The sequence below is a fragment of the Martes martes genome (assembly GCF_963455335.1).
Source record: "Martes martes genome assembly, chromosome: 17".
Taxonomy (NCBI): Eukaryota; Metazoa; Chordata; class Mammalia; order Carnivora; family Mustelidae; genus Martes; species Martes martes.
Window position 1 is genome coordinate 49,326,254 of NC_137905.1, and position 23,769 is coordinate 49,350,022.

The 23,769-nt window shown below is 51.7% G+C and overlaps 1 protein-coding gene across 1 annotated transcript; it reads right to left on the minus strand.

Annotated features, from left to right (window-relative positions):
* Positions 1-595: 595 nt before the first annotated feature.
* NOVA2 (NOVA alternative splicing regulator 2) lies at positions 596-23,626 on the minus strand (the record flags this gene model as incomplete). Its single annotated transcript, XM_080828742.1, has 4 exons — positions 23,527-23,626; positions 14,890-15,033; positions 9,533-9,699; positions 596-1,678 (listed from the first exon to the last, which is right to left on the minus strand). The coding sequence occupies exons 1-4, from the start codon at positions 23,609-23,611 to the stop codon at positions 596-598; spliced, it is 1,479 nt and encodes a 492-aa protein (XP_080684868.1). The 5' UTR covers positions 23,612-23,626.
* Positions 23,627-23,769: the final 143 nt, after the last annotated feature.

Sequence of the window (23,769 nt, forward strand, 5' to 3'; positions counted from 1 at the left end):
AGAGGTGGGGTGTTGTTTGGGGGAGGCCCCTCATTCTAGGCGGCCCAGAGGCTCCCTCCCCTCCTCCCATATGAAAACAAAAACTTACAAAGGGGGGAAAAATCCTCACCAAAAAAAAAAAAAAGAAAGAAAAAAAAAAGGAAAGAAAGAAAGAAAAAAAAGGAAAAAAAAGGCGGGGTGTGGAGAGGGGAGAAAAGAAAAAAAAAGAAAAAAGAAAAAAAAAGGAGGGAAAGAAAGAGAAAATAACACTTTGTTTTCTATTAAAATCAACAAAATGCAATATATACAGATATCACACAGACCCGGGCCCTGGGAGAGGAGGGTCAGGCCCAGCCAAGCGTCGGGAGGAAGGAAGAAGGGGGTCAGTTCAGAGATGGGGGAGGGGGCTTCTGGGCCCCATCCCCAGCCATCACTCAATCCTGCCTATGACTACCGGGGGGGGGGGGGTGCAGTCAGGCCTACCCCAGCCCCGTCCCACGAGGAGCAGGACTACACCCGAGCTGAGGTCAGGAGTTGGGGGTGGGGTGGGGGAGGGGAGGAGAAGGAAGAGGAGGAGAAGGGGCCGGGAGGAGGGTGGGAGCACACACCACAGGCCTCATCCCACTTTCTGGGGGTTTGAGGCCCTCACTCCCTGCTCGTAGGTGACCCGCTGGCTGATGAGGTATTGAGCGGCTTGTGTGGCCGCAGGGCTGCCCGTGATGGTGACCCGCCGGTTCCGCGTGCCAGGCAGGAACTCTCCCTTCTTGGAGATCTGGATGCGCGCGCCTGTCAGCTCCTGGTACTCCACCAACGTCTTGCCCCCTTTGCCCAGGATGGCCCCCACCAGGTTCTCAGGCACCGCAATCTCCACCAGCTCCTTGGCACTCTCGGCTGCCAACTTCTCCGCCGTCAGGAAGCCCCCGGCGGCCCCGGCTGCAGCTGCGGCGGCCACCAGCGGGCCACCCCCGCCGCCCGCCCCGCCGCCCGCCCCGGCCCCGAGGTAGCCGTTGGCTGCTGCGGCCAAGGCGAAGGACCCCAGGGCTCCGGGGGGCGGGGGCGGAGGCGGGGCGGCCCCTCCGGCGGGCCCCGCCCCGGCCTCCCCCGCGTAGGACGCCAGGAGGTTGGCTGCCGCGGCGGCGGCGGGGTTGGCACCGGCGGCCACGGCGGCCAGGACCCCGGAGGCCGCGGCCGAGTTGAGGCCCAGGCCGAGGGAGTTGGTGTTGTAGCCGTAACTGGCCAGCGTGTTAAGCGCCGTGCTGATGGCCAGCAGGTCGGTGCCTGAGAAGGCGGGCAGGGCGGCCGGAAAGGCGCCCACGCCCGCCAGCCCCGCGGGGCCCAGCAGGCCGGAGGCGGCAGCGGCCGAGGCGGCGGCGGCGGCGGGCAGCACGTCGGCGGGGCTGGCGTACGGTGAGCCGGTGGGGTTGGAGTTGGCCACGGGGCCAGCCACGTTGGCGTAGCTTATGTTGAGGCAGCTGCTGCTCTGGGGGTCTTCCTGTACCTTCTGCACGATGGCGCTCACGGCCTTGTGCACCTGCTCCGGCTCGCCGCTGACGGTCACCACGCGCTCCTGAAGGTTGATGCCCTCCGGCTTCTGGGACAGCTGCACCCAGGCACCCGACTGTTCCATCACGGCTTTCACGGTGGCGCCCCCTTTGCCGATGATCAGGCCCGCGGTGCTGTTGGGGACGATCAGCTTGGCCTGCGTGTGGGGCGAGAGGGAGGGTCTTTAGGACGGTGAGTGGAGACTGAACCTTAACGTTAGGCAAGGCCTTGCACTCTTCACTCGCCCCCGCTCTCCCCTGGCCCAGATCAGGCCCGCTGTGCCCCCTTGAAAAAATAGGGAAATACTTTCATATTGGTTGGTTTAAAAAAAAAAAAAAAGAGCTAGTACTCCAAGTCCTCTCGGTAGGTTCTCAGGCACCCTGTCCCGTGTCCCTGGGACCCCTGGGATTTCCCTTCCCTCCAGCACCTTAAAGACTTAATGGCTGACCCAGCGGGTGCCCTCCAGGACAGCGGGTGCTCCCAGCTTGCATTGGTGTTCACGCCTTCTAGAAATATTAAACACTCTCCCAGCCCCAGAAAAGGAGTCATTAAGTCTCATTTTACAGAGGAGTCACTTGCGACCTAGGAGAGGAAGGGACTCCCCCCAGGGTTACCCAGATTGTGGAGAAGCTGCAATCCGGCCTCTTGGATTCCTGCTCCGTGGTGTTTCCCACCCTACTGGCAAGGTCACTGCGCTTAACCCTCTTTTTGTTATGGGTCAGATTGTTGCCCCCGACATTCGGATGCTGCGGTCTGACCCACCCCTCCCCTGTACTTCAGCATATGACTGCATTTGGACAGAGGGTCTTTAAAGAGGCAATGAGGTTAAGTGAGGTTATTGGGGTGGGCCCTAATCCAAAAGGAATGATGTCCTTATAAGAAGGAGAGATTAGGACACAGGCGCACACAGAGGAAAGATGGTGTGAGAATGCGGAGAGGAGGACAACCATCTCCCAGCCCAGGAGAGAGGCTTCGGAAGAAACCAGCCCTGCCCCAGATCTCAGACTTCTAGCCTCCGGAACTATTGAGAAAATGAATTTCTGGTGCTTAAGCCACCCCGTCTGCGGTCCGTTGTTACGGCTGCCCTAGCAATCTAATGCAGTTGTCCTAGCTGTAAAATGAAGATAAACCTCACATCTGAGATGATTGGACACTTAAATACAGTGGTCCCCTTCTTGGGTGCAGAAAGGCCCATCTTTTGCCGCCGCAATCTGATCTATCTTAATTCTGCGGTGGGGGAGGGGGAGCTTCCAAAACCAAAAGTCTCCTTTGGCATATCCAAGAGCACTTCTACACATAGGTTCCTCTTGTTCAATCCTCTCACACCGGGCGGTTCTACCCGCTAAAGCCCCCGCCTCCCTTCTCCGCCTCTGAGGCGGCCCCCAGGGTTGTTTGGGAAATTTGTGGGAGCGCTTCTGGTTGTCATGACGACTGAGGAGGCAGATGCGGCCACGCTGTGGGGCTGGGCCTTGGATGTCAGTTCTTTACAACTTCCAACCGACCAATCGTCCGCCCGTATGACTTTTTAAGTGACTCCCTGGACATTCGTGTTGGCAAAAAGTCTGTTTATAAAACTCAGAGCCCAGACCTGAACCCCACGATCCATATAAGTACCTAGTATTTTCCTTTTCCCACGTGGTTAAGAGCTACTGAAATTTCCAGGAATGCAACTAACCTGTCAAGGAAGGGAAGATTGTACTTCGTTTTGTTCTGAACTTTACCAAGACTGGTTCATCGTTTAAAAACAACAACAACAACCACCACCATGACAACAGTAGTAATGCCGTGTGTCTTATTTGCATCTCTGATAAGACACCCTGGGTCACTGTGTTTGTCACTGTCTCTCGGGCTGTGTTAGGTGTGAGCAGCTGACTATGGCATTACTTCTGCTGTAGTAATATGTAACATTTACCTATTAAAATTCATCTCATTTCATAACACATCACCTTCCTTTCATTTCTCCTTTATGTAAAAAAGTCTTACGGGATAAAGAAATTATACATGCCTACCATGGAATATTCCTTGGCAATCAGTTTAAATGAACAAAGTACTGATCCAGGCTACAACACGGTTGAAGCTAGAAAACATGCTGTGTGAATGAAGCCAGACACAAAAGACCATATATTGTAGGATTCCGTTTATATGGATGTTCAGAACAGGGAAATCTATAGAGACAGAAAGTAGATTAGTGGTGGCTTAGGGCTGGGGGCTGGTGCTGAGCTGTGGGGATTGAGGAGTGATAGCTAAGGGGATCAAGGTTTCTTTATGAGGAAATGAAATGTTCTAAAATTGATCGTGGGCATGGATGCACAATTCTGAATATAATAAAAACTTTGAACTGCATGCTTTCAGTGGGTGAATTGTAGGTATGTGAATTAATATCTTAATAAAACTGTTGAAAATCTTAAGGGATTTAGATAGGTAATGCATCTACATTATATGTGCTTTCCATGTACTGAAATGAGTGTGTGTGTGTGTGTGTGTGTGTGTAATTTCAGAGGAAAGAGGGCTGGGAAAATATTTGTTGGAGAAAGAGGACATGGGGTTTGACAAGCCTGAGAAGCACTGCTCTACTTGCTCTGTTCTTTGTTGATCTGAGTTCGACTTTTCCCTCCCTCCCTCTTGCTGACTCCATGGCAGGCATACTAGACTCCCTGCTGTTCCTCCACGTTGCAAGCTTCATCCAGATTCAGGGCCTTTGCACCTGCTATGCCCTCAGCTAGAATGCTCCTTCCCAGAAAAGGAGGCTCACCTCATCATTCAGGTCTTTGCACTAAGGCACAAAGAGGCCTTACCACCCCAGTTATTGATACTTGTTTATTTGCTTATTTTATGTCCCTAGCAGAGACACCTCCAGACTTGTATCCAATTGCTAACCTCATATCTCTGGAATGATATTGAATGGACACCTCAAACTTAAAATCCAAAGTGGAACACTTCATCTGCTCAGATGTGTTTCTACCACGGTCTTCCTCATTTCAGTATGTGGAAAATGCACCCTTTCCCTCCTCAGACTCAAGACTTAGAAGTCCTCTCTTTCCCTGCCACTCAGCATCCAGTCAGCAATTCTGTTGACTCTACCTTCAAAATACATAGTAGATGGGGTGCCTGGCTGGCTCAGTCAGTAGAGTGTTGTGTAACTCTAGATCTTGGGGTTGTAAGTTTAAGCCCCACGTTAGGTGTAGAGATTACTTTAAAAAAATCTTTAGGGGCACCTGGGTGGCTCAGTGGGTTAAGCCTCTGCCTTCAGCTCAGGTCATGATCTCGGGGTCCTGGGATTGAGTCCCGCATCGGGCTCTCTGCTCGGCGAAGAGCCTGCTTCCTCCTCTCTCTATCTGCCTGCTCTCTGCCTACTTGTGATCTCTCTCTGTCAAATAAATAAATAAAATCTTAAAAAAAATCTTTAAAAATACATGTATAGTAGACTATTCTAGATTAAAAGAGACTAATAAGGTATAACAACTCAATGCAATGCAGGAATACTGACTGAATTTTGGATAGGAAAATACTTTATAGACATAACATATTTTGGAACAATGTGAATGTGAACTTTTTATTAACTGATAGCGTGGAATTGGTGTTAATTTTTGTAGGTGCGATAACAGTAACATAACAACACAGGACACATCCTTAGTCTTGGGAGATGCATGCTCAAGAACTTAGGGATGAAGAGTCATGAGGTCTATACTTATTTTCAAATGGATCAGCAAAAACAAACAGACCACCTAACAACCAAGCAAATAAAGCCAACAAGTGCTTGTGTGTGTTCATGTGTGTAAAGAGATAAAGCAAATGTTAACGCTTACTGAATCTAAGGGCAGTGTATAGAGAGTTCATTGTATTATTCTTCAACATTTTCAAAATAAAAAGTTAGGAGAAAAAAATTCCCCAGGACTCTTTCCCCCTCTTTTTTCTGCTTTGTCTTTTGTCATAGCACTTTTCACTCTCTGACTTTTTTATTTGCTTGCTTGTTTTCGGTTTCCACATGAAAGAATGTTAGATCTACAAGGGTAGAGATTTTTGTCTGTATTGTTTACTACTGGGTTCTCGGTGCCTAGGGGAATGCCTGGTATGCATTCAGCAAAGACTGTGTGAATGCCTTGGACTCTCGAGACATTTGCTCAGGTTGGAAATCTTGGCTCCACCACTGATGCTGGGCAAGTGACCTAAACCTCTTTGAGACTCAGTTTTCTCATCTATAAAATGGGGATATCCATCCCTCCTCCACAGATTTATTATGAAGCTTAACTGAGCATGAAATGATGAGCTTGATTCAGGGACCAGTGTCCCTTAGCTGTGTTTCTGCTTGGCCCTTACGGGCAGGCAGATCATTATCCATTAATCAAACAAGCACCATTTGCTGAGCACCTACTATGTGCTTAGTGTACGGTGCCATGTGAGTGTTCAGGTAATATGTGCTCATAGTAGATGCTCAAGAAATGGTTGTTGTCATTGTTACCTCCATGGGCTGACCTGGATTTAAATCTCACATCTGTGGTATAGTTGTTTTGCAAAATAGTCTGACAATTCTTCGAAAGCTTAGATCTATCATCTGACCCAATTCCATCCATAGGTATATGCTCCAAAGAACTGAAAACCATACCCACACATATGTTCATAGCAGCATTCTTCATAATAGCTAAAAGAAACAACCCAAATGACTATCAACTGATAGACAAACAAAATGTGATACATGCGTATGGTGGGATATTATTTGGCCGTAAAAAGGAATGAGGTTTTGATATATGTTACAGTACGGATTAATCTTGAAAGCAGTACACTAAGGGAAAGAAGCCAGACACAAAAGGCCATGTGTTATGTCATTCAATTTATATAAAACATCCAGAATAGGCAAATCCATAGACACCAATAATAGGTTAGTGGTTGGAAGGGACAGGAAGGGGGAGCTGGGACAATGGACAGTGACTGCCAAAGCATATAAGGCTTCTTTTTGGAGTGGTGAAAACGTTTTGGAATTACATTAGGTGACCAGTGCACAACTTTGTGAATATATTAAACAGCACTAAATGGTATACTTTAAAATGGTGAACTATACAGTATGGGAATTATATCTCAATTTTTTTAATATCTCAATTTATATATTCAAAAAAATCATCAGAAAAAGAGTCCGACAAGTCAAGAGGTTAGAATAGAATGCATGAAACCAGACCTAAGAATCAAAAGGTATTTAGTATGATACAGCATTCAGAGGAAAAAAGAAAGGATGAATTAACTATTCACCAAGAAATGGTGAAAGCAAATGCCTTCACCTTTCTGTGCCTCATTTCCTCTCCTCCAACACAGATGTAACCACAGCTATTCCATACAACCATTGGGAATATTCAATGACTGGAGTGCCTGTCACATGGGAAGTCCTCGGCAAATGGTTAACTGTCTTCATGATGGGCCCAGGTGGTAGACCCACAGCATCTCAGAGAGATCACAGGTGCAATTTCATAGAATCTGGAGTGCCAGGACATCAGTCAGAACAGCAGAGTCTTAGAATAATGTACATCAAAAATCTTGAAATCACAGAGCCATAGAATTGTAGGAGTTTTAGGGCCAGAAAGACCTCAGAGAACATCTGTTCCCCTGATTTGCAAGTCTGTGGAGATTTTCAAATAGTAATAGTAGAATAATAATTTTACAGCTAACAGTCCTTCCATTTGCCAGACCCTTTGGTAAACACTTTCATATAGTCACTTACTTAATCTCTACAGCAACCTTACAAGAATAGGCAGACACTATTATTATCACATTTTAAGGCTTGGAAAACAGAAGCAAAAGAGGTTAAGTAACTTGCTCAAGGTCACAGAGATAGTAATAGAGCCAGGATATGATCCCAGTCCAGAATCTCTGTTCAGATTTCCAAGCCTTCACCCCAGAAATTCCGATTCAGTGGCTCTAGGCTGGGAACCAAGAATCTGGATTCTAAGCCACCTAGATGTTTCAGATACCAGCCAAGGCTGAGAACCACTGGTATAACCCAGAGGTGCCAAACTGGTGGTCCTTGGGCCGCAGGTAGCCCACAGCCACATAGTCGTTTTAAGGTTGAGCCAACCTTTAAAAATGGGTTGATTTCAAATATTTCTGTCTTCTTCTGGAAAAATTGTAAGATGTGGCAACACTTTGTCTACATTCCCAAAGGGCAAGAATTGAGTTGAGTTGAATAGCAGCTGCCCCCTTTAGGGATAGCATCATATCTCTCTGGTGAGGCCAGAGTCCTCAATTCTTTATGTTCCCTTGCTGAATCTTGGAGGCATTTCAATTTATAATCCCTGGTTTGGCTCAGCTTCCACACTGTAAAGAAAGGAAACTGAGGCTTATGGAAGGGAAAGGAACCCAGAGTAACACAGCAAGTCCAATGTAGAAAGAGAGTAGACCTGTCTCCTGACTTAAAAATCCCATAATAATATCAGCAGCTAACATTTTTTGAGAACTTTCTATGAATTAGGAATACATGCTAAGTGCTTTTTAAACAACAGTGAACACTGATCACTGCCCTTAAGTAGGTGCCATAATGAATCTCATTTTGCAGATGAGAAAAATGAGGCATGGAGAAATCAAGTCACTTATTCAAGGTCGCACAGGTAAAGAAATAAGTTATCAGACTAAGATTCAGCTCAACATCTGACTCCAGAGCCTTCAGCCATTATCTCTTTCATTCTTTAGAGCCCCCTAAGTAATGAATAAGGAGAGGAAAAATCCTGGTCCTATAACCTTTCGATTCCACTATCTCAGAGTTTCTGTGGATTTGGGGGAGGGGTGGAAGGATCAGGTGCAGACGGTGTTGACCCCATTTTCCCTGAAACATGTGCAGACTCTTCATGAACTCTGAGCCCTTTGTGGCCACGACCAAGGCGGAGGAAAAAGGCAATATCCTTGCCACCGTGTAGATGGCGAGGCCTGCTGGTGCGAAGGGATTCGGGAGAGACCAGGCAGAGCCGCTTCAGCACCAAGGACAGCAGCCACGCTCCAAGCCCCAAGCCCGAAGTCTTTTTTGGGAATGATTCGCTTGGCAGCATTCTTCCAGGGCTTTCCGCCCACCCTTTCCCCAGGAGCTTGGGGGAACTCAGGTCCGTGGTTTCTCCCATCTCAGGGTAACTGAATTCCCAAGAATTTCGGATTCCTTATACCGAGGGTCTCTCTCTGGTCTTTGCTTCTAGGCGGAAGTTAAGGAACCCTCACAAGCCCCCTGTCCTCCTGCCAGGAGCTCTTGCTCCTCTGCATCGTGTTTGCAAGTATTTGGAAGTGGGTAAGGGGGGAGAAAACGGGGAGTGTGCGCAGTTCGACTGCCCTCCGCCTCCTACCCGTCCAGGGCCACGCCAGGGGCTTTGCAGCAAGCCCACCTGCCCAGAGAACACCGCGGTCATGGCAACCAGAGAGGCCGGGGTAGTGATTGGTCCGCTCCCTGCCACGCCCCTACGCCACCGCTTCCCCGTAACTGAGGCAACCAAGAGGCGCTGTCCTCCTCCTTCCATCCCTCCTAGAGAGGGCTGTGTAGGAGAGGGAACTGCCCCCTCTCTCGCTAGCAAAATACCCATTTCTCCCAAGTGGTGGCTACACCATACAATAATTAATGGAGAGAGGGAGTATGAGGCCATTTCTAAACTTTTCTGGATGTGGATGGGTTATCAATGAAGTCACTTCCGGTGAGAACAGGAAGTGGGAGGCAGGTTGCTCTGGGAGACAATGGGATGAGGTGGAAGGAAGGAAAGGGTCTAGAGAATCCCAGGAAGGAGGGATAAGGTGTAGGGGGGCGTTAGTGGGGGGGCGTCTAGGACAAATTCTCCCAGACCTTCACTCCGTCTCTGCATAAGCCCACTCTAAGAGGTTGGAGTCCCTAGGCTAACTCCCTAAATATACGACTAATTACTACCATGTATTTGCTTGACAAATATCTTATCGGCGTTATCCCATTCAACTCCCACAGTAATCCAGTGATATGGGAGAAGTGTCTTCTCCTGAGCCTCACCGGCTTTACAGAAACCCAGTCTTTGCCCCTGCTGACCTGCTTGGCTCTGTCGGGGTTCATCGTGGTTTGGGGTTGAAGGATGTTGACCACCTCAGGCTTGGTCATTGCTTGTGGGATTTCTCGGACCTTCTCAGCAATAAAGCTGTGCACAGCATTCAAGGCCTCTGCTGTGCCCTGTACCAGGCATACTCGTTCTGTGGTTCCTGTTGAGCAAGGGAGAGAGAGGGCACCCTCATCACACAGGAATGAGAAGATTCCTGGGAGACAGGCCCCATTTAATGGAAAGAGAAACCTCGATCTGGAAAGTGGACCTAACCGGGCCCAGGTCACATGGTAAGCCTGGGGAAGTTGGCATGGACTCCCAGGCCATGATGGGTAGCTGGGAAAGTGAGTGGAATGCCTGTTTTATAATCTGCACTTCGTGTCCCTCCCCCAAAACAACCCCAGGGGATGGAAGAATGATGCTTAAGTGCTTTGCGATGCCCACAGCAGCCCTGGGCAGGGAAGACAGGGCTCAGCTGCCTCTTCCCAGTCCTTGCCGGCTCCTGGTTGCTCTGGCAACCATTCACTCACTACCCCCCCACCCCCCACCCCAGAAGCCGAGAGCTCAGGCCTGCAACGGTTGCCACAGTAACTGGAACCCCCTTATCGGTCTGGCTGGCCGGGTCCTCAGCCCACCCCCAGGGGGACGAGGGACGAAGCCCCGTTGCCGTGGCAACCCCTGAAAGCCTGCAGCGAAGGCCTCTGGGCTTTTGGAGAGGATGGGGAAGGGCTGGGGGATGGGGGAGGCAGAAGAGAGGCCAGAGTGCCCGCCTGGACCCACCAGATGGAGCGCTGAAGGGTGGGGGAGGGCAAGGGTATGGACAGGGGAGAGCAGAGGCAACTTATGGAAGGGTAGGGGCTCAGGGATGGAGAAAGGAGAGTGGGGTGGATGCCTTTGCTGGAGAGTGTCTAGATTTTGGCTGTGGTTCTAACCTAGGCATCCTCACTCTGTGTGTGTATGTGTGTGTTCTAGAGGTAGGGAGGCAGCGAGGAGCAGAGAAACCAACTCTGGGTGATGTTGGGATATGTGTGTGGGATAGAGACTCTGGGTGACAGGCTGACCAGTGCGAATATACCTGTGCGGCTGTTTGGGTGAGTGGTGTGTGTATGTGTGTGTGTGTGTGTGTGCATGAGCAGGTGTCCATGCATGTGTATACCTGGGCTGGAATGGCTCAGTTGTCTTTAGCTGTGTATGTGTGTAAGAGAAAGAGTGGGAGAGACTGAGTTGTAAACCAACAGCACGACACAGTGAATCCAGTAGCCATGTGTGCACCCTTGTTCATGGGAAAGACTTTGGGTATCACTGCGATGTTCAAGGTTATGTATGCACCATTTGTGAGACCGAGCTGCTTGTCCAGGAGAGTTTGAGAGAAAGAAACAAAGGATCTCAGGAAGCCGCGCTGACGCTGTATGATGAATGACTATCACTTTGAGACTGGATGTCAGCGTGAGTGTTGGCAGCAAAGAAACCATGAGACACCTTTCGGCGCTCGAAAGATTATCTGGGTGCCTGGTGTGTGGTATGCATGTCTATGTGCATGAGCCTGTGTGTAGGAGACAGACAGACAAGGTTCTATCACTGGTGTGTGCCAATGTGAGCGAGCGCGAGAGAGAGAGACCGAAAAGTAGACTCAAGCGTCAGTATGACAGGAGGACTGAAGTGTGTGTGTGTGTGTGTGTGTGTGTGTGTGTGTCTGTATGCATTACCGCCAGACAAAGACAGCTCTACTGTGACCGACCGGTGTGAAAGTGTGTGTGCCTGGCCGAGCTGCACATTTTTGCTGTGTGGAGTGGGTGTCTGTCTCTCTCTCTCTGGGTGGGACTGCCTGTAGGGACCAGTTAGCTCCCTGGGTCTATAAAAGGTCTTGAGCCCGCGCCAGGCTCCACGTGCCTGAGTGTCTGGGACATTTGGGGGTGAGGGCCCAGTCTCCCGTGGGCATTCTAGCGCAGCACATTGGTGCCCCCATCCTGAGCCCTCACTGGCATCTCTCAGCCTGGCATGCCAGTCTATCCATGTGTCCAGGTGTCACTGTCTTGGGGGGCACTTGGATAGCTGATAACCTCCATCTCCTCTGGGCCACTGTTCCTCACTTATTCCCCCCAACCCCAGAACAATGGACTGGTCTGAGCCAAGGGTGAGTCAGCGTGCAGGCTGCCTCCATCTGGGTGTAAATAGGAAAGGGTGTGGGTCAGGGTGGGAACTGGGGGGGGGGCCCTAGGGAGAGCCTGGCTGAAATGGGTCTGCTCTCCATTTTGGCGAGGCTCCCTTCCAGCTCAGGGAGTCTGGGATTTCCCACCCTTTGTAGTTCTTAACTTGGGTCCATGAGGGCTTTGGGGGGTTCAGTTAGCCCCTGAAAGAGTGTCCAATAATGACAGCTGGTGCTTACAAAATACCAAGCGTTAAGCACTATTCTAAGCACTTCGTATATATTTGTGCACTTCATGTAGGAGGTAGGCACTATTATTATTCTCAATTTACTGCTAAGGACACTGAGGCATAGAGAAGGTTTGGGATCTGTTCAAGTTCACTCAGCCAGTAGTGAAAGTTCAGGGTCCCGAACCGAGGTGTCTGGCTTCAGAGTCTGAGCTTTTAACCACTGAGCCACCCTTGTGTTCGATGTGGGGTATGCAGACTGTGTGTGTGCTTGTGCATGTGTTGGAAAGAAGGCATAAGATGACTCCGTTTTTGCTATCGTATTTTTGATAGTAAAAAAGAGTATGTATGGATTTATGAAGTAATCTCTTACGGTTTTGTACTTTAAGGCAATATGTTATAAATCAGTAATTTTTAAAAAAGTGTGTGTTGTGTGTCTGTGCTTTTCTTCTGGGGACAGAGCTTAAGGCAAATGCTCCAAATCAGAAGCAGTTTGGAATCACTACGGTATCTGAGTGCGTGTACTTAAGTCTGTGTGCGTGGCTTTGGGCAAATGCCTGCTTCTTTCTGGGTCTCAGTTTCTCTATGAATGATCCGGAAGGATAGTCTGGGGCTTGGCATTTCCTGTACCAAGGAGGGGACAACCTTTGTGCTCTGCCCCTCTCTTGGGGATAATGGTCAGGTAGGTTTTTGTTTCATGTAGTAGACACAAGTGAGTGTGTGTGTGTTTGTGTGTGTGTGCCTATGTGTGCATGCATGTGTATGTGTGTGTCCATCTGTCTGTGTGTTTCACCATTGTCATTTCTCATCTGCCCTGTCTGCTTCAGTCACAGTGAACAAACTCCCCCTCCAGCCTTTGAACATGCTAGTTCATCTTCCTGGAGTGCTCTTCTCTGCTTTTATCTAGCTCACTTTTACTTATTGTTCTGGGCCCCTCCTCCAGGAAGCCCTCCTTGACCTTTCCAGGCTGGGTCAGGTGCCCTGTCTGGGCTGCCACCATTCTCTGGGCGTCCCTGTCCTAGCCCTGACCATGCTGGGTCATTGCTGGTGCTCAGTCTGTCTTCCCTACTGGGCCGTGAGATCTGTGAGGGAAAGGGGGGGGATATCTCAGTCACTGCTATCCTCATCTCTGTCCATAAAATAGGTAATCAGAGAATGTAGGTTGAATAAATGAATGAAAGGGTGTTAGCCAGGAGCAGAGGGAAAAATGCTCTTCCTTTCAACACATTTCTTGTGTTCCTGTGGGTCCTGGGAAGTCCTAGGGGCTGGACTAGGATGTGTGGGGCCACGTCCTGCATCTATGAGGTGGCACAAGCTTTATGATCTGAAAATTCCATGTCAGCAGTGGGGAGGGGGCGCTGGACACATGTCCTGGGGCTGGGGAGAAATGCTGGCTCATATTGCTTGTTTGAATAGTATTTGGCCCAAGAAAGCCAACGACTGTGCCATCCTCTGGGGTTCTCAGATGCCTGGCCTGTGGGGTATGTCACTGAATTGGGAGGAGATGATGTGTTTCATGTCACAGAATATGGTCCAAGCATAAGGAACCAAGTGTCCTCAGATATATGCCCCAAGCAGAGGTCTTATCCATATCTTGTGGCCTAGGGGGTGTGTGGGGGAAACTGGGGCAGGGTAGAAGAGGAAAGCAGGGTTGGGGGTGTGTGCCTGGTTCCCTGGACAGTTCTCTAAACCTCTTGCTAAAGCTGCTTAGTGAGATGGGCGGCAGGGTGGGTGGAGGGAGGAGGGAGAGAGAGAGAGAGAGAGGGAGAGAGAGAATATGAATGTGTCCTGACCCTGGGCTCCAGCTTTGGTTTTTGACCTAAAAAATCCAAGGGGATTAAGGATGAACTAGAATCAGCTCTGGACCAAAGATGCAATTCTGGGGGCCCTTCCCGGGGGATATCCCTAGATGTCAAAGCCCAGGCACTGGTCTTGGGAGGGGGAGCCAAAGAGGGTGACAGATAAAGCAGGGGACAGTAGAGGGAGGGAGGGGACTTGGAAATGTTATGGCCACGGGAGAGAGAGAGCTGGAGGAGAGGCAGAAAAGGGGCTGGTTTGGAGGCAGGAGAGAAAAAGTATGTGGGGGTTGAGACTGGGAAGGAAACATGAAGGGAGAGGTGGGTGACTAGAGTCAGGAAGAAATGAAGGGCGATCCAGCAGATCATTTAGGGGGTGCTACTGGATATTGGCTGAGTGAATGCCTGGCCAGAGAGGGTTAAGGAGCAAGAGAAAGAAAAACATGAGACAATGAGAGGTGGACGGCAAGAAAAAGATGGGGTAGGGGGTGGGAAGACAAGACGGGGGAGATAGAGGAGGGCGAGAGGAGTGAAAACAGAGATGGACAAGACAGACGGATGGGGACAAGGGGTGGGGGACATCCAAACAGAATCAGAGAGATAGAAACAAAAAGAAGAGCAGGAGGAGCCAGAGAGAGGTGGATGGGAATGGAGACTCGGGGAGCAAGAGACGGGAAAGTCAGAAACAGAATGAGAGAGACATAGGGAAGAATGACACAGACAGAGAAAACCAGCGGGACTCGAACTGGGCAAGATGGGGTAACAGAGAAATCCGAAAGGAAAGAGTGAGGGAAAAGAAGTCTGTGTGTGTGTGTGGGGGGGGAGTGTGCAACACGGCTGGCTGGCCCCCCAACCCCAAGGGGACACCCTGACACCTGCCTCCCTGCCCACCCCCCTCCAGCAACTCCAACTGACCCAAAGAGGCAGGTGTGTGGGAAGGGGCACATCTGCCAGCACATCATGCAAATGAGCTCATGAATATGCAGCAGGCCCATTGTCTTGCCCTGCCCCCACCCCCATCTGCTCAGGCCTGGCCCCTGGGGCTGAGGGCAGCTCTGTCCCCTTAGGAGGAGGGGAGGCCCCCATCACTATGACTGCCCCAAGGGCAGCTCTTCCCCCTTATCCAGGGCCCAGGTGGGAGGGACAGGAGGCCAAGGGCAGAGTCCTGGGCCAGGGCTCACCCGGATAGAAGTCTTTGGACTTAGAGAGCTTGATGGTGGCTCCTGTCTCCTTCTGCAGCTGCACGATGGTCTGCCCGCCCTTGCCAATGATGGAGCCTGCCGCGTAGCTGGGGATCAGCACCTTCAGGAAATATTCGCCTTCCTCTGCAGGGGCACATGGGGAGGGGAGGTAAGGGAGGCCGGGGAAGGGGTCTTCCCCCTCAGCATGGTGTGGTCATAGGAAACCCCTGGCATCACAGGAACATACAGGAGCAATGGCCATGAGAATAGCAGCAGGGAGAATAAAGACATAATGATCTTCATTCATTCACTCACTCATTCATTCATTCATTCCATGGATAGTTACTGAGCACCTGCTATCACACGCTTGGCAGTGTTCTAGTGAAACAGCCGTGAGGAAAACAGACAAACTCCCTGATTTCACAGGCAAATGAGGCAAATAAGGCCGAGAGAGTTTCAGTGATTCAGCCAAGAGCTCACACAGCTACATTCTTCTAGAAGGAGGGGGAGACAGACAGTATGCTTTATGTCGGATGGTGGTCAGCACCAAGAACACAAAAGGGGGCAGGAGAAGGGAAGGGGGATTGCAGGGGCTGTAGTGTCAGAGCCGGTGGGCAGGAAAGCCCTCCCCAAGAATGTGGCATTTTTTGTTTAACAAACACTTCTACAAAACCTAGTAAACACTAGACTCTGTTCCAAGTACTACACAAATACTAGTTCTTTTAATTTTCACACTGATGCTATGAAAGCAGTACTTTGTAACCTGGCTCTAGAGTCCAGGCTCTGAACCCTTATGACTGATTGTTTTTCAGGCTGTGGAGGTGGGAATGGAAACATGTGCCTCCGTGGGAGAGCAAGTGCAAAGGCCCTGGGGTGGGACCGTGCCTGAGTTGTCTGAGGGAAGGTGAGGTAGCCAGTGGAACTGGGGCTGAGGCAGAGAGGTAAAGAGTGGAAAGGGATGAGGGGCTGCGAGGGGTGGTGGTAGTGGTGGGGCTACAGTAGGCTCTTTGGTTTTTACTCCAAGTGAGATGGGGACCATGGGAACCAGAGATGGCTCTGAGCAGAGGAGGGACAGGATCTGACTTAGGTTTCCAGAAGATCCCTCGGCACTCAATATGGACCCTGTCCCGGGCTGAGTGCTTTGCAAGCTTGACCTCAACCATTCCCTACAACTCCCAGTGAAGGAGTTATAATGAGCTCCATTTTTATGTGGGAGGAAACTGAGGTATGCAGGTGGTGAAGGCACCAACCCAAGGTCGGCTGCCCAAGGGCACCCAGAAAGTCACTGGTTTGAGATTCCAATGCAATTCTGTTTCATTCTTAGTTCTCACTTGCTTAGCACTTTCCGAAGACCAACGCACTCAAGGACAGTCTCCAAGACCCAGGGGTGGTGAGGTGGTGCCAGTGGTCCCTTGTGGGGCTGTGGCAATCCTTTGCTAGGGACCAGTTTTCTTGGTCATGTGTAAAGCGCTTTGTTAATGCACTCAAGGCACATGCCTAACCTCTTCTACCTTCTAATCCAACTGCTGTCCCTAAGTTCTCATAGGGTAGAAATTCTGGAGCCTTCTCAGTATTAGATCCTCTGTGACCTGGCCCTGCACTTCTTTCCAGGTTCACGTCCTCATCTTCCTCTCTGTGCATTGGACCTACTTCCTCTTTATTCCTTAAACATTCCCTCCTCCCACCCACCTCAGGGCCTTTGCATGTTCCTTTGGCTTGGAACTCCCCTCCCACAGCAAATTCCTCTTGTCCTTCAGGTCCCCACTCAAATGTTGCTTCTTCTTGGAAGCTTTCCTGGAACTCTGAGGAGGAGATGGATCCTCCCCTGTTCGTTTTGTGCCTTCAGAACAGGGTACCACAGAAATCCACTGGAGCTCACCCCTGTGTCCCAGGGACTCATGCCATGGCCCAGCACACAGTAGGCATGCAATAAACACTGGGGAAAGGAAGGGAGGAGCCAGGCCATTCTGCTTCCAAAGCTTAAGGTCTTAAAACATCCCCTAGTGGTTTTTAAAATTTTTTTCTTTTAAGCAAAGGAAACCTATTTTCAATGTCTCACATGAAACTCCAACACACAGAGCAGATAAAAGAGAAACTGTTCTGGTAAAGGTGGGGGCAGGGCGGGGGGGGGGCGGCGGAAGCCCTGCCCATCTCTGCCTGATCCCTTTAGATTGAAGGTTCTGGGATCCCTGATGTGTTAAGATGGGGGTGTGGGGGCGAGAGACTGGATGTGGTTTCATAGGCATAGGGAGGGGGTCCAGAATGAAGGGGTTGCCCTAAGCCCAAGGCAATCCACTTAAACTTGCCTCATCAGACCATTAAACCTATTAAGTAATTAGCCCCCCAGAGTGCCTTCCCATCAATCATCCTGACCCCCCTGAATTCACTTTCTTCCCTGGGCTCACAGAGGCAGCCTCTTGCCTGCCCCCACCCCTAAACCTGTCACAGAGATGGGAGACCAGTCCTCCATCTCTGAAAGGCTCAGAAAGATGGGGAGGGCATTCTCACAAAGGACTCTATCCACTTTTTCCTTCGTTAACTTCAACCCTTATCTTCTCTCCAGCCAGGGCCTCTTTCCCAACTTCCTTCTTGAAGGTAGAAGGTATTCATCTACTCTGAAGAAAACTGGGTACACCCCCCCACCCCATTTTCTGTGCCCTCTGCCTTCCCCTTCCCCAGGAATCTCTGTATGCAACAGCAGAAACAGCCTTAGACTGAGTGTGAATTTTGTCCCTGACGGGACGCAGGGCCTTGGGCAAACCACCTCACCTCGTGGGGCCTCAGTATTCTCATCGGCTAAATGGGGACATGAAAGCACTACCTCACGGGACTATAGTAATTAATTAAGCGATAAACCGTAAAGTACTTAGGCTGGTCTCAGGCACCTGCAACACTTAAGAAACCTTAGCCATCATCACCTCCACTATCATCATGACATTTACCAATGTCAGACACACAAGCAACGTTCTTCTGACAGTGTCTGGCCCAGGATAAGTGCTCTGCAAGTGGGGAGACGAGCCTCTGAGGCCTGAGGTTTTCATTGGGTGATGGGAGAAGGAGGGGAGACCCCACTTCCTTCATCACTTCCTCCCTAGAGGATGTCCCAGGCCTTTCTCTGCTTCTTGGAGGAGGAATGAGCTCTCACTGATGGAAGTGAGACCCTGTCCCGCATCTCTCTGACTCTCTTCCTCCTCATGCCACTTTTTGCCTTTGCCCTTGATGTATCCCGTCAGTGCTGTTTCCTCCCTTCCTCCAACAAATCCATCCCGAGCACCCACTCTGTGCCAGGCCTTGTTTGAGGTGCTGGTGACACAGCAGGGAACATGACACAGACCATTTCCTCCAAGTCCACTCACTTTTTAAAATGTAAATGCATCTCTTTAAAGAGGACACTTAAAAACCACTGCTAATATTCGGAGTCTGAAGGCTGGTTATGTTTTCCCCTCCAAAGCATAGAATATAAACATACAATGGTAAAAAAAAAAAAAAAAAAAAAAAAGTTTGTCCATGGATCCTCTTAAGCCCCTACTGGGTGCTTGAGGGTCCCTGTATCAGACTAGTATAAACCAGGAGCCTCGACCGGAGGCCAGCCTCCTATGGAGAATGACTAGGTGGGATCTCCCACTTGCAGAAGCTCAGAACGCAGGACAGGGGTCCCCATTGTGGCCAACAGACCCCTCTGATCCTCTTCAGAATCCTTTGCATGTCTTTCCCATTTGGGAGTATGCTTGCCCCCTCCCCTTTAATGAGCTATGTGAGTCCCACGTCCCCCAGGAAAAAGCCAGGCCTCTCTTTCCAGCCTCCCTTGCAGCAAGGGGAGACATGCACCCTCAGCGGAAGCCGGAGCCCCCAGACCTCACACGCTCCCACCCGGTTTGAGAAACCAAGGCTCTGCTTGTGAAAAAGTTCTTCCTTCTACTGAAGTAGGATCTAAATGCCAGAACTCCACACCCACCTACTTCCACCCTCCCCCCCCCCACCCCGTTAGCTTTTCCGCTGGGGTTCAGGCAGCTCCCTTTACCCTTGACCGTGACTGGAGAACTAGAGGTGCCCATTTCTCTCCTGCTGGTTTTCCTCCTGCTACAACTTCAAGCATTCCCACCTTGGGAAGGGGCCGTCCTCCCTTTACTAGTCTCCCCCTCCCTGTTGTGCCCACCTTCTTCAGAAATGCTTCTGGAGTTTCCAAAAAGCAACCAATATCCCTCTCTCCTTAAATAATGATAACCTACCCCAGATATTTGGGGTGCTGTGTGGTAAGAGTCACAATGTTTTATCAGAGAATTGACCCTGATAGGCGGTTTTAAAGGGGGAGGGGTCATTAATGACAAAGGGAGCTGAAGGGATGGGGGTGTGTTGTTTTCAATGACAGGAGGTCTAGGGGAAACCAAAGTTGGGGTGCCGAGCTCATGGGACCTGCTCTGGCTTGAGGGTTGGGGACGGAAGTATCGATGTGTTCCACGGAGGTGTGAGGCGGCAGGGGTGTGATGTTGACACTGTCGTGGGAGCGTGTGGGGATGTGGCTGGTGGAAGACAAGACAACACGGTAGCGGGGAGCAGCACCGCTCAGGAGGGCGGGGACGGCAGGTGTGTGAGGCAGTCTCTGTGAATGACGGTGTTGCCCGTTCCCGTGAAATGCAATACAACTGAAGTGGGGGGGGGGGGGGGAACGGCATGCCAAAGGTGTGATGCCATCTTCGAGCTGTGACACCGTCTCTGAGTGAAAGAAAGGTGCGTCGGGAATGATTTCCACAGGGCGAAGCGCCGCGGGATAGCGCAACAGTCTCCGATGACATTCTCGGTGGCACTGATCGTAGTAACGACAGCTACCGTGTATTGACGATTTGCGGTGTGTATCATATATACAGTCCTATTTAACCCACACAATAGCCCGGAGTGGTAGCAGCAGATCTTAACGGCTCCCATTTTCCAGATAAGGAGACTGAGGCTCTGGGCAGTGAAATCAATTGCCTGAGGTCCCACACCAAGCCCAAGGCTGTGATGAGATGGACCCTGGAAGGTCTCACTCTTGGGGCTCTTAACTTTGGTGACATCGTGTTTATGGGAAACAGCGAGGATGCTGGGAGCAAGACCTGGGGGCCGGAAGCTCATTCGGGGCGGGGAGGGGGTGTGGGGAAGGGTGTGTGTGTGTGTGTGTGTGACTGGTGCGCATGCGCGTGTGTCTATGAGCAAGGAACACCTTGAAGTTTCATCTGTACTCCGGGTGGGGAGGGTCGCTTGGTATTGTCCCGCTAGACTACAGCCCTTTGTCTCTCTGATGAGTGAGTTCCTGATCTGAGTTTCCATTCAACTCCGGGCCCCCTCCCCAGTCCTCCTGTCCTTAAGTGCCTTGTCTCCCTCCCAATGGCGTCTGGCAGTACCGGAGCCCAGACGTTAGTGGGAACAGCCCCCATCTCCTCTCTCAGCCCCGGAGAACAGGCAGAAGTGGCAGGCAGGCTGGCTCTGCGGGCCCGAGCTTGATCTGCCCCGTCTGCCATGATTTGTCATGACATCCCCAGAAGTCTCCCTCAACCCTCTGGGCCTCGGTTTCCTCACCCAGAAATGGGGTTCACTATAGTGTCTACCCATATAATGAAGCCAGTCTCCCAGGTTCAAACCCCAGCTCTGCCTCTGATTAGCTGACTGACCTTGGGCAAGTTACTTTGCCTCTCCGTGCCTCAGTGTGTCATCTGTTAAGAAGGGGAACATACAAGAATTGTACAGAGTACGTGATGGGTCTGTGCCGAGCACAGAGTCTTTTCCATAAGACTTCCTGGCGCTCTGCAGGCCATAGATATTAGCCATTATTATAATTTATTGTGGTTAATTATTACATCACAGAGTGTGGGGAGAATTACATGACTTACTGCCTATAAAGCAGAGAGCCGTAATACGGGTAGTGATTATTACTGTTATCCTTGTGGTTATTGTGATTTTCCCACTTGACAGATGGTGACTCTTGAGGCTCAGGAAAGGGGTGAGGTTGAGGGAGCATCCCCCAGTCATGACAGTTATTATCGCAAGGAGTCCTCAATTTTGAGATGAAAATCCCGGATCCTTGCCCAACACTATCTCCTGAGTGTCTCTGTAAATGGAGGACTGTCCCTTTGCATCTCCGGACCTCAGTTTCCCCACAGGTCACCAGGAGGGGAGGTGGAAAAGCCCAGAGGGGAGGGTCCCTAAGGGCTCATCCTAGTTCTCCCCACTGCTGAGGGAGGCAGGATGCCCAGGGTTAAAGCACATGTGCTCTGGAGCCAGACGGCCCAGGGTTGGATAGATCCCAGCTCCACCAATTTATGAGCTGGGTGACTTTGGGCAAAAGTGGCTTCATTTTGCTGAGCCTGTTTTCCTCATGCAAAAAAGCAGCTCAAATCCTCTCCCCCAGAGTGTTGTATTAGGAAATTAACCCATATCTCAGAGCCTGACTTCTAGTAGGTGCCAGATACTTGGGCCTGACCGACACTATTGTTAGGTTATGCTGCCCAGAGCAATCAGATTTGGAGCACCTCAGCCCCTTTAAAAGAAGGATGAGACGCCCCACCACCACCACCAACACACACACACACACACACACACACAAGCAGGGGCAGGGCTGGGCCGCCAGGTCAGGCCCAGGGACCGCCTGGGTCCCCGCCTGGGTCCCTGATTCTCTCCAGCACTGGGAATGGCAGTGGGGCAGGAAGAAGGGAAGGAAGTTGGCTGGGACATATTCATGTGTGTGCTGGGGGTGGGGGGAGCAGGAAGAAGGACAGGAAGCTCCCTCCCACCCCTCCCCCAACTTCCCTTTCCTTCAATTTCTGCTGGACACCCTCTCACAGGCAGCCAGGGGGTCCCCGATTCCTGTCCCACCTGGGCAGGAGGTGAGGGGGAGGGCGGTGCTGGAATGGAGGAAAGAGACTTGGCTTGTGTTCCATCCAGGGGAGGAGGTGGGAGGTCCCCACCCCACCCACTACAGGGCCTGGCGGAGTGGAGAGCATGCACTCTGCCCCAGGTCATTCCTCTCCCATCCGGAGGAAAAGGCCAGAGGAAGCAGATTTTGGCCAAGGTGACCGCAGGGAGGGGCTTGTCTGCTCTGGGGTCTCCCTCCATCCAGGGAGTTAAGAGGCTGAGCTCTGAGACTCTGAAATTCCCTACCTCCTTCCTGAATCCCTGGCCAGAGAGACACCCGCCAGAGTGCCCCGCTTGTCTTTTATTCTCTGGTACACATACTTCCTCAGGTCACACACACAGTGGGGGCCCTCCTGTCTTACACACGTATACCTTCTGTGTTGTCAAACACTCAGACATCACACACATACACATACAATCCCTTGTCTCTCTCACACACAGAAACATTCCCGCATCTCTAGTTACATACTCAACCATTTCACACACACCCCCTCCCCTTGTTACAGACACACACACACACACACACACCCCTTCCCTTTTCATACCCTTTAGGTGTCATATACACACATTCCCTGTCACACCGGCACCATCCTTCCCTCCCCTTGTTACACACCCTCGTGCAGCTCACCCACAGAGCCCTAACCTCTCCCGTCATACACCCACCTTCCCTTGTCGCACACGCCCCCTCTGATGTCACTGTTGCACACCTCCATGTGTCACACCCAGCCACAGCCTCTTTGGAGTCACACCCACACCCTTTTCTTGTCACATACCCTCGCCAGCTTCTCCTGGTCCCTCCCCACCCCAGACACGCCTGTGTCACACACACTGAACTGCCTTCCTTGATCCACACAGCCTCTCATGGCTCACACCCAGAGCTGGCCCATTCAGCTTCCCCCACACACCCCCTTGCATGTCACACACACCCTCTCACTTATGTGTCACACTGCCACAGCCCCCTCTAGGGTGACATGCACACACTTTCCCTTGCCACACGTACCCCTTTGAGGGTCTCAAACACAGAGCCCAGCCCCTCATCTCACCCTGTCTCTTACACACACACACACACACATCTTCTTTCCTGTCATATCCATGATCCTTAATGTCACACATCCAGGCCTTACAGGGCCCACACGCGCACATACACACAAACACACACACACCTGTCCCAGCTACACATTCTCCCACCTAGCTTTACACACCCACCCATTCCTCCATCTCACCCAACACACCCACCCAGCTTGTCCCCACGCACAATCTCGGCCATGGCCCACTCACACCTCCCTCTGGGACACCCTTGCTCAGGACATCCCCAGGGAGGGAGGCTGGGAAGCTCCAGGTCCACAGGCCTCCTCTACTCCTTCCCCTCCCCCCCCCCCCCCCCCCCCCGCCAGGACACGCCAGCCCGGGAACACCCCTGCCCCGAAAGGGTCACATCACACACCCCTCAAGGACACAGAGACGCCCGCCCAGAAGGACCCACGCCCCCCATCCTTTGCGCCCCCCAAGGACACTTAACCACCCCCTCCCCCCCATCCCCTCTCATCGCAGACAAAGCTCCCAGCCCCGGGCAGCGGCGAGAGGGGGAGGGGGTCCGGCCCCCTCCCCAACGCCCCTCTCAGTTCCCGGGTCTAGGGAGGGGCGCCCTTCCCCGCCCCAGAGCCCTTGCACCTGCCACGGCGGGGGGAGGAGGATGGAGAAAGGCGAGGCCCCCTGCCCGCTCCCCCACACCGAGTCGCAACCCTTTCTCACCTCCCGTGTTGCTGCGCTTGGTGCAGACCACCTCGGGGGGCGTTTCGAGGGGCCTCTTGCGGGAATCCGGGGCCTCGGGCTCCATGGGGGGGGCCTGGGGCGGCGGCTGCTGCTGCTGCGGCGGCTGCGGCGGCGGCGGCGGCGGCTGCTGTGGCGGCGGCGACGGCTGCTGGGGAGGCTGGGGTTGCGGCGGCGGCGGCGGCGGGGGCGGCGGCGGCTGCGGGGCCGCGGAGGCCGTGAAGA